The following is a 16,301-nucleotide window of genomic DNA, read 5'->3' on the forward strand; positions in this document are numbered from 1 at the left end:
GTTACTGTACTTAGTGAGTCGATGCTCATTAAATCTGTTTGCTGATTACCATTGGGTAATATGTCAACAGGAAAAAAGGAAAACATAAAATACCGGGTGGCTCTGTACTATAGTTCTGTATGTGGCTACAGTGGAAATAAAATATAAATAAATCCACTGTAACAGTTATCTCCTTGTTTAGTAAAGGGTGAGATCTCCCCAAATACAATAGGCATTTGCATCTAACTTCCTATCTTAGAAGAGACACTCCCTGTAGCTATTAAAAAGAATTAACATTGGCTTTTGTATGGGCTGACAGTTTGACATTCAAGGGGAGGAAAAAAAAAAAAAGCAATGCTGAGTCTCCGGGGTTTCCATACGGCAACAGCGAAAACGTGCAGGACTGAGCTTGCCACACCTCTGGTTATTTGTAAACGTTCCTTTCCTTTTTCTTGGGTGAACCTGACCCTCTTAACATACATTTTTTGCATCTGTCCTCCCTGTTTTTCCTTCCGAGACTGTTTGAAAATACTGGGGTGTAAACTAGAGTACCAGCTTCAACAAATGCAGATTTCCGACATGTTATGACATACAGTACGGTGAGATGTCCTGTTCAGACTGTGACTCGCACGCTCCGTGCCGCTCAAGTGACGGGGAAAGATGCTGTCCGCTCTAACTTGAACCGGCAGCACAGGCTGCATGCACCATGCCTGCAACCTACAGCTGAGCCGGATTTTTCTTCATCTATGAAACCAGCATTTTCTGAGATGGTGGGTTGGGAGCGGAGGGGAAGAAAATACTACCCGCTAAAAATAAGCAGTTGAGTTACGGCATTTGTCTTCACGAGCAGCGAGGAGGTTTTGTGCTACCCCTCTCCAGGCTGAAGCGCAGCCCAGACACAGCAGCGGCCCCCAGAAGCATTCTCGGCAGCCTGGCACCGAACTGTTTTTGAAGTTTGAGTTTATCAAAGCCCGAGCCGCCTTAACTCGGGAGCACGACTGCCAGGCGAGTACAGAAGCACCGAAAAATGATTTCAGCAAGCAGCCTGCCCTTCTCGCTCACCCAAAGCAAATAAAACCAAAACAGGGGACAAAGATTAGGAAAAAAAAAAAAGGAGCCGGGGGGGGGGGGGGGGGGGGGCAGCGGAGCCCTTGGCGCTGTCAGGGAGCGCGGTGCCGGCTCCCCGCGGCGGGCAGACATCCCAACTGTTGCAGGGAGGTGACCGGGCGGCTGCTGTGGCGGCGGCCGTGGCGGACGGGTAGGGGCCGGCACCCACGGGTGGGTCCTCCCGGGCGGGCAGGTGCGGAGCCCGGGCTCGGGGCTGGCGGGGAGCGGGGCGCCGGGCCGGTCCGGGCGGGGTGGCGGTGCACGAGGCCGAGGACCCGCCGCGGTTACCTTGAGGATGAGATCGGTGTGGTGCTGGTCCAGCATGTTGGCCTTGCGGAAGGAGGTGATGATCACCCTGCCGTACCTCCCCGGCGTCTGCAGGTCGGAGTAGAGCCGGTGCTTGGAGCGGTTCACCGGGAAGAGGCTGTCCACCAGGTTCCTCTCGATCTTGGCCAGGCTGTGCGTGGGGGCCAGGAGGTGCTCCACGCTCTCCTCCACCTGGTAGCGGCTGAAGCTGGCGCCCAGCAGGATGGAGATGAGCACGGGCGCCGAGGCGAAGAACACCGGGTGGCTGGCGACGAAGTGGCCGAGCCGGGAGAAGGACGTCCCCAGCCCCCTGTGCAAGACCTGCCGCAACATCCTAGTGCGGAAGGCGCGCAGGAGGGCGAGCGCCGCGCCGGGGCCCCCGCAGCTCCCCCACGGCCCCCGCAAGACCATGGGGCAGCCCCGCCGGGCGCCGCCTTCCCGCCGGCCGCGGCTGCGGGGGGCCGGGGGCCGCCGCCGCGCGTGTGCGTGTGTGTGCGGTGCGTGTGTGCGCGCCCGCCCGCCCGTGTGCGTGCGTGGGGCGGCTGGGGCGCCCGTCCTCCTGCAATGCCGCCGTGCCCGAGAGGAGTTTCCCCGCGCCCGGCTGCCTGACTTGCCAACCCGCCGACCCTCGCCGCCGCCGCCGCGGAGCGGCGGCGCGGACCGCCGCGGGGAGGCGAGGGGGGAGGGGGGGGGCAGCCCCGCCGCCGCGGCCCCGCCGCCCCTCGCCGCGGGAAGGGGAAGGGGCAGGGGCAGGCGCCGCTCCCCGCCCCCGCCGCGGAGTTTGCGCGGGAGCGGGGCTGCCCGCAGACTGCTGACTAATCCCCCGGCCGCGGCAGGCGGGGCAGGCGCGGAAAGCCCTCCGCGGCGCCCCCGCCGCCGCCGCCCTCCGCCCAGGGGCGCGGGGCCACGCCGGGCGGCGCCTACCTCGGGGCGGCGGGGCGCGGCGCGGCGCCTCCCGCCGGGGCCGCCCCGCGGGCCGCGCTCGGGACGCCGCGGCGCGCCCCGCCCCGCCCGGCTGCCTGCCGGCTCCGCCCGCCGCCGCCGGCACCGCCGCGCCGCCACATCCCCGCCCCGCCCGGGCCGCCGCCCCCGGGACGGCCGAGTAGCGCGGGCTGGCCCCGACGGGCGGGCGGCGAGGGGCGCGAAGCGGTCGTCGTCCTCCCCCCGCCTGCCGTGGAGGGGGAGCGGGGTGTGTTTCGTGAAGGGGTGGGGGGGGCTTTGGCTCGGGGACCCGCCGCCAGAAATGTCTGGGAGCTTCCCCCGGCGGCGGGGGCGGGCCGTGCCCCGGGGTGCCCGACGGCGCGCCCCGCGCTCTCGCTGCGCAGCCCACCGCGGCGGCGGCGACAGCGCGGCCCGGCCCCGCGGCCCGAGTGGGCATGTGCGAGCGCCGCACATGCCCATTGGGGAACCCGGGCGCCGGCGGTGAGGCTGCCCCGGCCCGCCTCGCCGTCCCCAGCCGCCCGGCACCGTCCCCGGGGCCGCCCCGGCAGCGCCGTGCCGTGCCGTGCCGTGCCGTGCCGTGCCGTGCCGTGCCGTGCCGTGCCGTGCCGTGGGAGCGCGCTGCCGCTCCCCTGACCAGAAGCCGGCAGCCTCGGCTGCGCGGCGCTGAGCGCGTTGCCCACCTGTGGGTAGGACGCCCCGGTCCCCGCGCGGGGCCGGGCTCGTTTCTGAACGTGACCGGCAGCTCAGTGACAGGAGGAGCAGACACGCTGCTGTTGGTCGTGACAGCTGCGGCTGTCGGCGCGCGCGGGCACGCGGGTTCCCGCCGCTGTCTGCGGGCCCTGGCTGCCGCTTCTCAAACCAAAGGTGTTTGTTGCCGTTCGCAGTCCAGTTCCTGCCCGGGCCGGTGGTTTTACAAATCGGCGAAAAGGAAGTTTCTGTCTGACAGCTGTTAACACCTGTTGCTTCACGAAACGGCAGCAGCTCCCTGTTTTGGTTATCGACAGACTGACAGTCATCCCTCCTTTTACATTTCAGTAGTGTCTGACCTAAGCTAATGTTTTTTCACGGACGCTTCGTGCACAAAACCTCCTTGACATCATTCCTGTCTCCTCACTCGCAGCTGGGTCATGCAGCTTGAATGCTAAACTCTTTCCGTGTTTCACCGCTTCTGATGCGGCGAGTGAGCGAACGGCTTGATGAGCAGTGCTGAGTTACGCTCGGCAAGGTCCCCACGGCCTCCGGTTCGTCTGGGTTCGGTGCTCAAATCCAGGAAAGGCTCCAGACGGAGCTCTGCTTGCAGGGCCAGTGTGGCTGCGCCTAGAGCGCCCAGTCCAGGGGTGCTGAGGTTTGGAATACGATCGTGCCCCTGTGCAGTTTTGCTCCCATGATGGTAGGTCCCCACTGTTTGTATTGGTCCGACATCAGTTTGAGAAAAAAAATTAATTTGAATATGATCTGAAGAAAATGTCAGAAATTGAAATAGAAGCAGAGACATGGGAGAGAACGTAGTCTGCGTTTGGGCGAGGTTTGGTGTCGGGTCAGGCCTCGGAACCTGGGTCTCTCCTCTCCCAGTCTGGTGCTCTCCCCTCGCTGCCTGTTCCCAGCTGTGCACTGGTCCCAGCACTGGATCTGCCACGTTGCCGTGTGATGGGGGCAAGAGCCAGGATGTGCCTACTGCTTTATGTCATTAGCAACATGCAAAGAGCTTTTGTCATTGCTCCTGACAGTATCATCTGTGCTGATTTTTTTTTTTTTTTTGGTCTCCATGAAACATATTTTATCATTATTAAAAATGAAGGCAATTATTAATTATTTCAGTAACCATCCGGTGGCTGATTTTCAGTCTTCCAGGGAACCTCAGGAAAACTAGTTTGAGGACCTGACACCCAGCCCAGTTCTCAGCACATTACTACTGGGTAAGCTATAGGTGACCCCGGGAAGAATATATCCACTTTGTGGGGACAGAGAGGAGAACCAATGTATCAACAGTTCTGCTGGATGTTATTCTGTCTTTCCAGACCAGTGTCTGTTTTATTGCTTGTTGTAACCAGCCACAGAGTGAACTGTTCCATGTGGTGGAAATAATACCTTTCCAAAGGTAGTCATGGGTTTTTGCCCCATGGAATTCTGCCTCCCTTTGACCTAGGGAATTGCCTTGCCTTTGCCCATGGCGTTGACCACAGGGGAGGGACATACAGGGGTGGGATGTGAGGCAGCTGGACATGTGCAGCTGGAAACACAGCTTGTGTGTAACCACACTGAGTGAGAATGTTACAACACCGCGAGCGTCCTGTGGATGTTACCAAACCAGAGGGGAAACCTTCTGCCTACTCCCGACTCTGCAGATAGTGAAGTCATTTTGTTACTGACCGTCACTGCTCTGGCACTCCAAAACTTGACTATCGAAATATGTTCTGTGGTAATATGGCTGTCAGGAGCCAAGCAGCTGGAGGCCTCTCACAGTACTCTGTGTGGAGCAAAGCATGGTCGAGCTCTTGCCTCTGTTGTAGGGGAAAGCTCCTGTAACCGGAGCTCTTGCCGGCAGCACATGCTGGGCAGTGCGCATTAACCTGCTGAGCATTAACCAGTTCTGCCTATCTTCTGGAGGAAACAGAAGGGTAGGATTTCTGTCACGTATACGTGCTACCCTGTTACAGGTCTGAATGGTGCTTTACAAAATAGATAATGATGTCTCATTGCTCTAGAGACTTTCCAAACTAAATTAAGAAGACAACGATGGGAAGAGATGACCATACAATGAGGTGCAGGTGCTGGGAAGAGGGATAATGAGGGGGAGGACAATATGATTATGTCCTTTCAAAGCAAACGCCTCAGGGCACCTACTTTTGGGGACAGAGTATAAAAGGAAGATGGGGAAGACGTGACTCATAAAGAACAGCATCTGCACAGGGTCCAAAGAGCAGACCTGTCCGCTGTGAAACATTTGCTAACTCTCAGACCTGTGCACAAAGAAACTGCCTCGACCCACGCTCAGGAGCTCTCAAAGCCAAACAGGTCCAGTGACTTAGCATGAGGCCATGCTGCCATTCCCAGGGTCTGCAAGGCCTGGGTGGGCCATGCGCTCCCCAGCCCAGGCCACAGGGCTTTAGCTCTCTGCGAGCACAAAGCAGCGTTCTTTGAACATCCAGAAACAAGCATCACTCTATGCTTCCGCTCAAATCTCATTACGATGGCAAGTTTTAAAACTAATGTGAGAGGAAGAAGTGGATGAGGTTCTATTTCAAATGACCTCTTCCTCCTACCTCCCCAAAAGTGGTCTAATGAAAGCAAAAGCTGAGAGGAGTGATGGAGGTGGGGATTCCTGATGAGTAACTTCAGACAAGTGAAGAGGGCTTAGGGGAAAGGAAAGGTGGCGGGAGCAGCTGGGATGGCTGTGGGAGGTATGCAGAGAATCAGGATTTTGCGTTGTTTAGTTAGGCATGAGGAACCAGAGAAGATATTTTAGGAGTGCGTGCAAGGGATTTAGTGCTGCGAATGGGGAATGATTTTTGCAACAGAGCACTGAGCAATGTGTGATGCAGGTTCCAGCTGGAGCTTGGAGAGAATGAGGTTACCCACAGGGAGGAGATGGGTAACAAAGACCTTTTTTTTTTTTTTTTAAAGGGAACTAAAAAGAAAATTTTCAAGGAGAGTTTAATAATTATGGCTAGATTCTTAAGGGATGCAAAACTTTTTTTACTAAAGTTCTCTGTGTTATGCTCATTTATACCTGCTGAAAGTCTAGCTGGTGACGTGCAAAGACATTGTGCTTTGTTTCAAGGGATCAAAAAGACATGTAACCAGCCCAGGATGGCTGGGGAGAGCAGTAGCTCTCATGGCATCATCCAGCTGAGCTCTGCTCTGTATTTCTTGGCCTTAGGTCTGGGACCTGGGCCAATGCCAATTAAATTGGTGAGGGCACAGACAAGGTTAACAATAAAGTTAATCTCCCATTGCTGATTGGTGAGGGAACCTCACAATTTACAGCTTTTGTCCATTTGCAGTTAATAGAAAAGTGAAGCAGAAGGAGGCCTCCTCCTTATTTCCAGCCTGGGTCCCATCACAGTAGGAAGATTAGCCAGAAGTATCATTCTTTCCACTGACACATGGAGCATTTCTCCCACAAGGATGACAACTTGCTTCTACTGAACAGGGCTTTCCAGAAGCAACCATGGGAAACTGTAAGCTGGTCTCAGTGTAATTAATAGTTTATATTTAATCAGTGAAACTGTTCACTTTTCTCTTTTTGTCTCCTCAGTCCTACATTCTTGCGGCTGGCACCAAAGAGTGGGGCATTATGGGCATGAACAGCATGATCATAGTCTGAGAGCCCCAAAACTAAGGTGATTTTTTAAACTCTGCAACCAGAGAAATGAAATCGAGGATCAAAGCAGAATTTTTAGCATGTGTAATATCTCTCTGAACAAGCCCTTTGGAGCACGAAGGATGGGGCTATCTGAACAAGAGCTGCCTTCTTAGCCCAAAGTACAAACCATGAAGCAATACCCTGCCAAGGGATGGCCACATATTTTTCAATCTGCATCCACAGATTTAATTGTCAGAATTCAAGATGGCTGATTTCCTACCTCTTGAAACAGGCTACTGACAAAATCAATCGGGTTGAAATTTTTCCTTCAGCATGTGTAAGCCCCTAGTGTTCACTAAACGGAATGGAAGAGAGAGGTAAAGATGAAGCAAATCTATGGCCGTGCGCGCACTTTGGCATTGCGCTCCCCAGTGCCCTGACGATCTGCCACCCGTGACAGGACATACATACTCTAATTGGACTTGCTAATGCAGATGGTGGGAGAAGACACAGGAACTGGAATACATTTTTGCATCAGCTAAAAGGAAAGAAATCCTCTCTCCTGCTCCTGCTTGACAACATCTCTTTTTTGCAGACTGTCCTGTAAAATGCAAATACGTAAATGCTCCTTGCTGGCCTGATCCTCCTACTGGCTACAGAGATATATAAAAAGAATGTAAATCACCAAGAAATACTTTGACAGCTGGCACCTGATTCTTTCCCGAGTGCCCTGATGGTCACTCTTCGGCAGCTCTTTGCTGATTCATGAGGACTGCTAAGAGAAAGCGTGTGTGACATCTTTTATAGAGTGTAATAAAAAGAGGGAAGTGCCCTGTGTGGCTGGAACTGCAGTTCTGTGGTCTGTCTGTGAGATGCTCCATTAGCCTGCTGCTGGCAGTGATGACACAAAAATTGGAGATCCCCGATTGTACCATTAACATGAACAGACTGAAAAAACAAACTGGTATGTAACAGGGAGCCTGTGCTTCTTTTTTCACTGCTTGTGTGAAAGCTCAGCAGAGGGGAAGGATGGTTCTGTTTCCTCGCATATTGGCATAGGCTGTGCAAAGCCACGACTCTGCTTTTATTAGGATTCTCCCATATTATGTTAGATCTAGATTTACTTCTTCATCTGAAACCTTTGGATCATTGAGTTCTGGCTATATTTTGGCTAGGCCATCTGATATTTGTGATTGACCAGATTACTGATCATGGCCTCTCACCTGTTTACTTTAAAACAATGACTGCTGACACTTCTCTCAGTCTTTCTTAGAGAAGGGTCTTTCCTTCGCCATAAACAGTGATGGCCTGACAAAAAGTCCTTCCTTGCAGAAAGATGGACTAAGTTCTTGTTTTGAAATGCAGCCTAAATAGTCCTGGTGTACTGAAATGTTACAGCTAATATAAGCAGACGAGTCAATTTACAGCTTTCATACTACATTTTAAGAAACAAAACAAGCAGACAAGACAGCACAATAAATCTGCCTGATGCCCCAGTCTGGTTGATGTTAATTGAACACAGTTATATCAGATAACTTGATGATGCAGCTTCCTAAAAAATAGGAAATGCACAAATTTTGTCAAGATCATGAATTTGTCCAAGGAGGGAGATGACAGATTTAAACAATCTATTCTTTGGGAAAAAAAGTCTGTAAGCCAATGAAGAAGCATAGCTGTGTATGTGCTATCCTGTGTACACAATATAAAGTTCTTAGATTAACCCTGATGATACTAGAAAAACATTATTCAGGATTCAAGGGACCAAAAGAAAACAGGTATCATTTGTGGATAAATTATTTTAGGAAAATAGGAATTTATAATTTTACTATTACAGTCAAGTGTATAAAATGTATGGCTTCTTTGCCTTAAGAGTAAAGCACTGCTTTAAGAGACAAGTTTTAGCATAAAACAAAACATTAACTGGAAGTTTAGTAAATACGTCTGGAGACACTGGGATTTTGGCAGAGTGTAACTCCTAGAATAGTGTGAATGTTTCTTTCCTGTTTATGTGCCTTCATATAAAACTGGGCAAAACAAGTAGGCTGCAAGTGAAGGCAGAAGGAAACACATGGAGCTATCGAAATAGGTTAGCACCTGATTTCAGATTTAGGAATAAATACATTCATATGCACACATATATGCATATGTATATGTGAATGCACACACACATGTACACTATATATATATATACATGGCATATATGTAAATGCTTATTTTTGTATATATGTTTATGTAGGCAGGCTTAAATGAAAGCAGAAGACATTTAAGCCAGATACTAAGAAAGCTTTATAACAGTAACATCTTTCTAATAGTAATGTGGAGCACTGGGAAGTGTGTAGGCTTTCCAGTATTGGAGGATTTTAAAAGCAAGCTGGATAAATGTGTAACGTGTGATGTATTGCTAATCCAACTTTGGGGTAGAAAAATGGACTAGGTGTCCTTGTGGTCTCTGTTAGCCAGCACTATTTCCTGTGACTCTAGGATATGGCCAAAGGATAGGTTAGGTGTTACACATCCACATCTGACAAAGTATAAGAAAAGTATTTGCAGATGCAAACGCTTATTACTGAGCACAGAGGACAGCTCCTCCCTAGCTCACCTACAAGAAGAGAAAACATGGGTTTGGTGGTAGTATCTGGCAGAGCAGCCAAGCTGTATAGTCAGGGCTGATCAGCCTATTTCTTCCCTGCTTTACTTCTTCACATTCTGACTTTTGTCCCCTTTATAGCCTTTGGCTAGGCTTTGTGTCTCTAAAGCTGTTAGTAAAGACAATTATCTAAATATAAATTACAGATGTACAACTTTGGGACAGCACACTCTGACTCAGAATCGTCCTCATATTGCTCTGTCACGTTCTTCCACCTGCATCTAGATTGCATATTGAGTCATATTGACAGTGTAGCTGGCTATAAAGTAAGAGACCTTCAGTAAAGGACATTTAAAAAAAAAATTCTTAAATTTTTCTCCAGTCTCTCAGAATGTGTGAATGAACTGGTATCAGATGGACTATATTTTAGACAATGTCAGAAGTTTTGCATCATTTACAGGATGCAGCACAAATGATGGAACAAGGACTGAAACATGCAGGAATCAGGTTCTACCACTGCTGCATGGTCACAGGCAATTCACTGTTAATCTTCCCTTGCCTCAGTTTCCCCATCTTTAAAACTGGAATGATAAAGGTTGTCTGCCTCTCACAGGAAGTGGAATGAGCATAATCAGCAATTTAACGGCACTTAGGAAATATAATATGATATACCAATGTGGATTTTTATTCAGACCAGAGAACCCTTATTTGTAAGACCATTCTTAACACTGTGCTTTGTTATGCTTTATCAACTGCTATGAAATGTCAAAATGAGCCGAGTAATACAATAAAAAGTAAAGGAGAAGTGAGTTTTAATTACTCTTTAACCAGACCATTTTCAGCTTCCCACAAAAATATAGATCCCATATAGACATAGTCACAGCCCTGCCTCAGTGCCTTCTCAACATACACCAGGCAATCACACGAGGTACGTGCTTGACAAGGGTTTGGATGCACCTCCATGCTGTTTCACTGCTGTGCCTTGAACTGGTGCTGTCCTGTCTGGCACAAACATGTCTTTCCCCTGTATTGCTGTAAGTACCCATGAATGAAGACAGGGACTGGCTACAATCAGAAGAAAATAGTAGAAGATGACCTATTAGGACCTTTAAGTAGCAAAACAAACAAATAAAATGGAACAGCTACATTATTTTAAAGCTGGGGATTTGCCATTCATACATCCCTTATGTTATACCTGATGATTGAAAATGTACCACAGCCATATTTGAGTAGTCCTTAAAAATGTCCGGTTACTTGCTTACCCCATGTTGCCATGTAAAGAATATGCAGAACAGTAGCTGGAGATTTCTGTGAGGACTGTGTTTAGGGTAAGACAACAGTCTGCCTGGTTTTATTTTTAAGCGCTAAAAATCTCTCATGACAAAGCACGGAATGTACAGTGCTGGAAGAAACCCACTGCAGTAAGTCACAGGTGTACATTTTACGAGCAGGTGAAATGCATACAGCATTTGATAGAGAGCACTTATTCTTAAAGCGTACATTTACAGTTCAGAAGCATTAGATATTTAAGCAGGTGTGTATTCAAAGTAAGAAAACATCATATTCTTTTTCTCTTACATGCTTTTCATAGGAGTGGCTTGATTTTCCGATTGTTCCTGATGTTCCTGAGATAAAAACAGAAGCAGGGAATTATCCTACTGTACAACGTACATTTGATCTTTATAGGGTTTTTGGGTTTTATTTCTATGAAAGCTGCATTCCAAACAGTGCTTTGTGCTCATGAATATAGAATTATTACTGTAAATGTAACATGTTATTTTACATTCTAATCAAGGAGCTGGTGTTCTACCCGGGTAAGTGCCCATCAGCATTAGATGACAGACAATTAAAGCAGAGTGTCAAAACCTAATTTTCTAAGGCAAATGTTTAAAATCGTGTATGTGTCTATTTTTGGATCAAAACCCCTTATCAAGCCATACACTGGCTTTCCTAGCAAATACAAGTGTGCAGACCATGGCAGTATGAATCATCAGCTTGCCTCTGATCAGAATTCAGGGTATATTCTGGTTTGTGTATAATACTAATTGAGTTTGGCTTTGCACCTGAAAGCACACACTTTATTTTGACTGCATGGGAATATCATATGAGGAAAGACTGTTTTATATTTCAGTGAAATTTACTGTACATTTGAGGAAATCATTAAGAGTATTTTTTTTTTTCCTCAAGGCTGCTGCAAGCTTACATTTTGGTTCATGGGCGGTGAATGTCATTCTTAAGACTAAAACCAGTATTTCATTATTCTGCAATGTTTATGTCACAGCAGTACTTAGAGTCTCCTCTTGCTGTTCCTGTAAAATTCTTCCCAAATTCACTAAATTATAATAATCTCAAAAGTCACTATTTGCACATGCTTAGCAGATGGTTCCTAAGAGATGGCTGCTTAAACCACACTGTATTTAGCATGCTCAGTTTGGGGCTTTGCAATTGCTTTTTTTGGAAGCCAGGGGCTGCTCTGGTCCCTGGCAATTCTGCTAAGTTCAGGGAGATTGTTTTCCTGGTTATTTTTTTAAATGCATGCCCCTCTGATATCATGGAAGATGAATTAGTCTGACTGGAATGGAGAGGAACAGAGGTGCATAGAGATACAAAAATTTTAGGAAGTTGATATGGAATAAATGGTGCAGAGGGGAACTGGGACCGTCAGGTGGGATATAACAGTGAGAGTTAGGCCCAGGCTTGGGGAACACATTACTTACAGAGTGGAAAGTGAACAGGGAGATGTGTCTGTAACCATCACCAGACTTCACCCCTCTTTGTATTCTTGGGTTTCTTATGTTGCCAGAGAAGAGCAGTGATAATCACAGTAAAGGGAGTGTTTCATCCTCCCATGGAAAGTTTCCCTCTTGGCTTCGGAGGTCGAAGGCTGTATATTAAGAGTTCTGATCTGTCAGTGGGTCCTCTGAGATGATACTGCACACAGGAATACATGTGGGGGAGGGGAAGCCATTTCTTTAACTTCATATCCCCCTCTCCAGGTCCCAGAATTCATATACAGATACATATTTGAAGAGCTTTTGGGTTGCAGAGTCAAGCACTGAAATGTTCAGAAACACCTAACTTGAGATGCAAATACGACCTTAATTTGGCTTCAGTGTGTACACCTATTTTACTTACACGGTAACACATTAGCTTTTTTAAAGATTAAGCCCTTTCTTTTTAGGTGTCCAGGATCAGTTAAGGAAGGAGTCGACAGAGTAGCATATAGAATGGGTCTGTTCCCTGGAGGCCAGACCCTTCGTCATTTGCTGTGGGTGCTGGAAGGAAGCTGTGACTGGAACAAAGAGGAAAAAAGGAAAGAAGAGGAAAGATTCATGAGTTACGTAGCTGTATACCCACTTGCAAATCAGATTTTGTCCTTGCCTCTCACTGCTATGTCTGACTGCCTGAGGACTGAATGCTTGCAAGCTGGGAAGCACGATTCTGTCTGGGTAAAAGTATGGGAGGAAAGGGCATGAATGGGGAAGACCTGCCGTTATGGTGGGTGAACTCAGCCTTCGCTTCTGAAATTTGTTATCTGTCTTCTTGTCAGAGCTGGGAGATCCTCTGAGTGAAGAAGAAAATCAGGATAAGTGACACTAATCCCTGGGTCACTGATCTGTAGCCAGAGGTCCAGGTGGCTTGGAATGGCCCAGACAGAGGTGAAACTGGCTGCAGCTTGAGAGAGGAGGAAAGGTAGCAGCATATGAACAGTGGCCAGTCTTCGGTACAATCAAGTTCACAGATGTGAGAAAAAAGGTAATGGGAAAGGGAAACCTTCCGTAAGGTGGAGTTCAGGGTTGAGGGAGTTTGCTAAGCAGTACTGTCTCCTGGTACAGTTTTGCAATTTCTTCCCATTTGCCACTGCCGAGGCTCTGCTGCTTTCAGCGATCATTAGGGATGCCACCAGCCCGCCGATGCATCAGCCACCACAGACTGCAAACACAGAGGATTACCTGGAAAACAAAAGTCGGTTAGTTCTTGTAAAGAAAACAGTGCCTTTTACCCTGACTGCGATGTTGTGCATTTCCCTTGCCTCCAGTTCTTGGAAAGAGCCTAGGAAGGAGCTCGCTGGCACCCTGGTGACGCGCTCGGCCAAATCCTGGCCCTGTGGCGAGGCAACACCCCCGCGTCTGCCGGGCGGGTGCATGAGGGGGTGTTGTGCCCTGTTTCCATACCAGATCCCGAGTTTTCTGCTCTTCCTTGTTCTCCTTTACTCTGCCCTCGGTTTCCCTCTCCTCCTCCCCACACCTCCTCCCCTCAGACCCCCTCTGAGCTCCCACCGCCTCCGCCGCCCGGGGCCGTGCCCGCCTTCCCCACAGAGAGCGCGCAGCCCCGCGCGTTTTCCTTCAGGGGGGAGATGAAAAGGCGAAGAAGGGGTGGCGGGGAGGGAAGGCGCCCTCGGCTCCCTTCCCGCCGAGGAGGCCGCGGAGGGCGGCTGGGCGGCGGCGGCGGCCACGGGGCGGCGGTGTTGCGCAGCGCTCCCGCGGGCTTGGCGGGGCCGGGCGGCGGCCGGGGCTGCGGGCCGGGCCGGCGGCTGGGTTGCCCGGCGCAGGGGCCGGCCCTGAGGGCTCTGCCCGCCCGCCTTGCCCCGCCGGTGGACGGCAGCGCGGAGGGGCGGGCGCCTGGAGGCCTGACGGGGCCGAGGCGCCATTTCGCGGCCGCCGGGGCGGGTGGCGGCTCCTGAGACGGCGCAGCGCCGCGGCTGTGGCCAGGCCGAGCGGCTCGGGCCAGCCGTGGGCGCCTTCCTCCTGGCTGCCGCTCTCGGCCCCCGTATCGCGTTCACGACCGTGGAAGTTACTGCCGATGCAGGAGCGCAGGGGAGCGCTGGGTGCCGGGCGGTGCCTCCCTGCCTGCGGGCGGCCGCTGGGGACGGGCAGGGGCCCACGCGTAGCCCTGCGCGTGTAGGGACTTCGTGGATCCTTTTGGGAAAACAAGTCAAAATCTCTGAATTGGACGCCTCAGCTCCTTCGCTGAAAAAGCAGCTGGTGGTGGTGGTGGTGGTGTGAGGCTGCATTAAGCATGTGGGTGTTAGCCAGCGTATCAACTATGAAGCAATACAGTATTTCTGCCCAAAAGAAATGGTCAGGTTCTATTCTTCGTGGGTTTTGTTTTGATTATTTTCCCCACCTTCCAGATGCAGGTGGATACTGCTGCAGAGAAGAAATGCAAATCCAATGCCATGGAAAAGCAAGATCGAAGGTGTAAGCAGCTAGGGACAGCCCTGGTATGACACTGAAGTGTAGGAAGTCAAAGCATTTCTGAGCAGCAGCAGCAGCAGCAGCAGCAGACGAGTGTCTCTGAGCAAGTGTCAGAGTGTCTTGGCAACGGTACAAGATGTCTGCAACTTTCCTTCACTTATGCAGAAAACACGTCATGTAGGCAGTGCAGTGGTGCGTGAACACAGCAGTGTAGGCTTGGTTTTGAAATATTTGCATCAAAAGCAAAGGCTTTGGTCGGTGTAGGGAGACTGACAATTTTGTGACAGAGGCTATGGCATTTCTCTTTCTGGCCATTAATTGGTTGTTACAAATCTGCAGTGCAGTCATGTTTTTTTGGTGTGGGTTCCACCCCCACCCCCCCACCCCCCCTTTCATCTCCTTCAAATTATTTATTCTGATAGTAATATTAGTTTTAAGTGGTGTAGAACATGAACTAGTTTCTTTGGTAACCAAGTCGGTTACACACCCACACAAAGTTAGAATCTGCTAGGTGCAGACATTTTCCCTTTTAGAAAAGATGTGGGTTTTGAAAACCACAGCAGTAGGGCAGCAGTGTATGTTCTCTGGGAGTCATTCCAGAAAAAGTTCCATATACCATACGCAGATTTATACCTAAGTCCTGATTTTTTTTTGTTTATACACACATATGGAACTCGAATATATTACCTATATATTGATTTCTCCAGTGACTTCAGGATTATATGCTTCTTTCTCATCCCAGTATTCCATTCTTCGCACTTTCCTCCTCCTCCCCACTTGTAGAGAATAGGTGACTGTGAAAGCACACACAGTAGGAATGCAGCACAGGTGAATAAGCCTGCAAATACATGCTACATTTCTTCTTAGTTTATTTGGTGTAAGTAAAAATTTGCACTGTTCCTTAATCTGCCCCCTGAAATTACAGAGGTGAACTTCAGTGGCTTTTGTAGATAGCTTCTTTTTAGGGATTTAAATATAAAAGTGGCCTTTGTGTTCTTGGTAGTTTTTTGAAAGCAAATAGGTGCATGCAAGATAAAAATTAATTTGTGAATATGAATTGTAACAATTAATATGACTAATAATCCCTGTCATACTATCTTGTTGGTCTTCTTTGTTGGTCTTCTGCAGAAGCAGAAGCTTGGAGACTTCTATTGCACTTTCTCTAGTATCACATCAAATCTCCACAAAATTAAAACATGTAAATTTTTAAACATACTTCCCTTGTTCCTGTATATGAGGCAAGATGGCACTAGTACCTGAGAACTGAAAGGCAGCCATGAACAGGCTGAGCCTGACAAGGCCACTTCATTGCTTTTGTCTGGATGGAGTGTTAAGAAGGAAACAAACAATAAATAGGGAAGAGTGAATTAGAAGGTTTTATTTCCTTTCCTATTCTTAATCATCAGTCATAAACCAGAATAGTAGGTATGTTTTTTGTTAAATATGTTTGTTATGCTAATGTGATGCCTTTTAACTGCAGTACTTCCAGACTGGGAAAAGCCTGAAACAAATACAGAGAGCACCTGAAAGTACTCTTATGCAGTATTTGTTATTTCATAACACCCCTTCCTGCACTACAACAAAATACGTAAGATGTTGTGCAACTCTGCACTAGAAAGCTGGAAAGGTTGCTTTTCCTAGTATACAGGAGCCTGATGAAGATTGAGCTGTGTGATGTGCAGTAAGCGCTTTTTATAGTGCTGCATAGTTAAAATTTAATCCATTATAAATAAAAGGTAATGAAAACATTAGCTGGAAGAAAAAGCCTGACTTGAAGAAAACAGACATGTATTGGTATCCTCCTCTGGGTCAGTTATGTCATCCTATGGCTACATCACTTTCTTAAGCCTGCAGGGAACATTTCCCTCTGGGTTTC

At 49.2% G+C, this 16,301-nt stretch overlaps 1 protein-coding gene across 2 annotated transcripts in view; it reads right to left on the reverse strand.

The window, feature by feature from the left end:
- Positions 1 to 2,212, reverse strand: part of PTCHD1 (patched domain containing 1) — a 34,163-nt gene extending 31,951 nt beyond the window's left edge. For both annotated transcript variants that reach the window (XM_074905928.1, XM_074905919.1), the window contains exon 1: positions 1,375 to 2,212. In XM_074905928.1, coding sequence (XP_074762029.1) covers positions 1,375 to 1,803 — 429 coding nt within the window. In that variant the 5' untranslated portion in view covers positions 1,804 to 2,212. The remainder of the gene's footprint in view (positions 1 to 1,374) is intronic.
- Positions 2,213 to 16,301: the final 14,089 nt, after the last annotated feature.

This window comes from Athene noctua, chromosome 1 (genome assembly GCF_965140245.1).
Source record: "Athene noctua chromosome 1, bAthNoc1.hap1.1, whole genome shotgun sequence".
Lineage (NCBI taxonomy): Eukaryota > Metazoa > Chordata > Aves > Strigiformes > Strigidae > Athene > Athene noctua.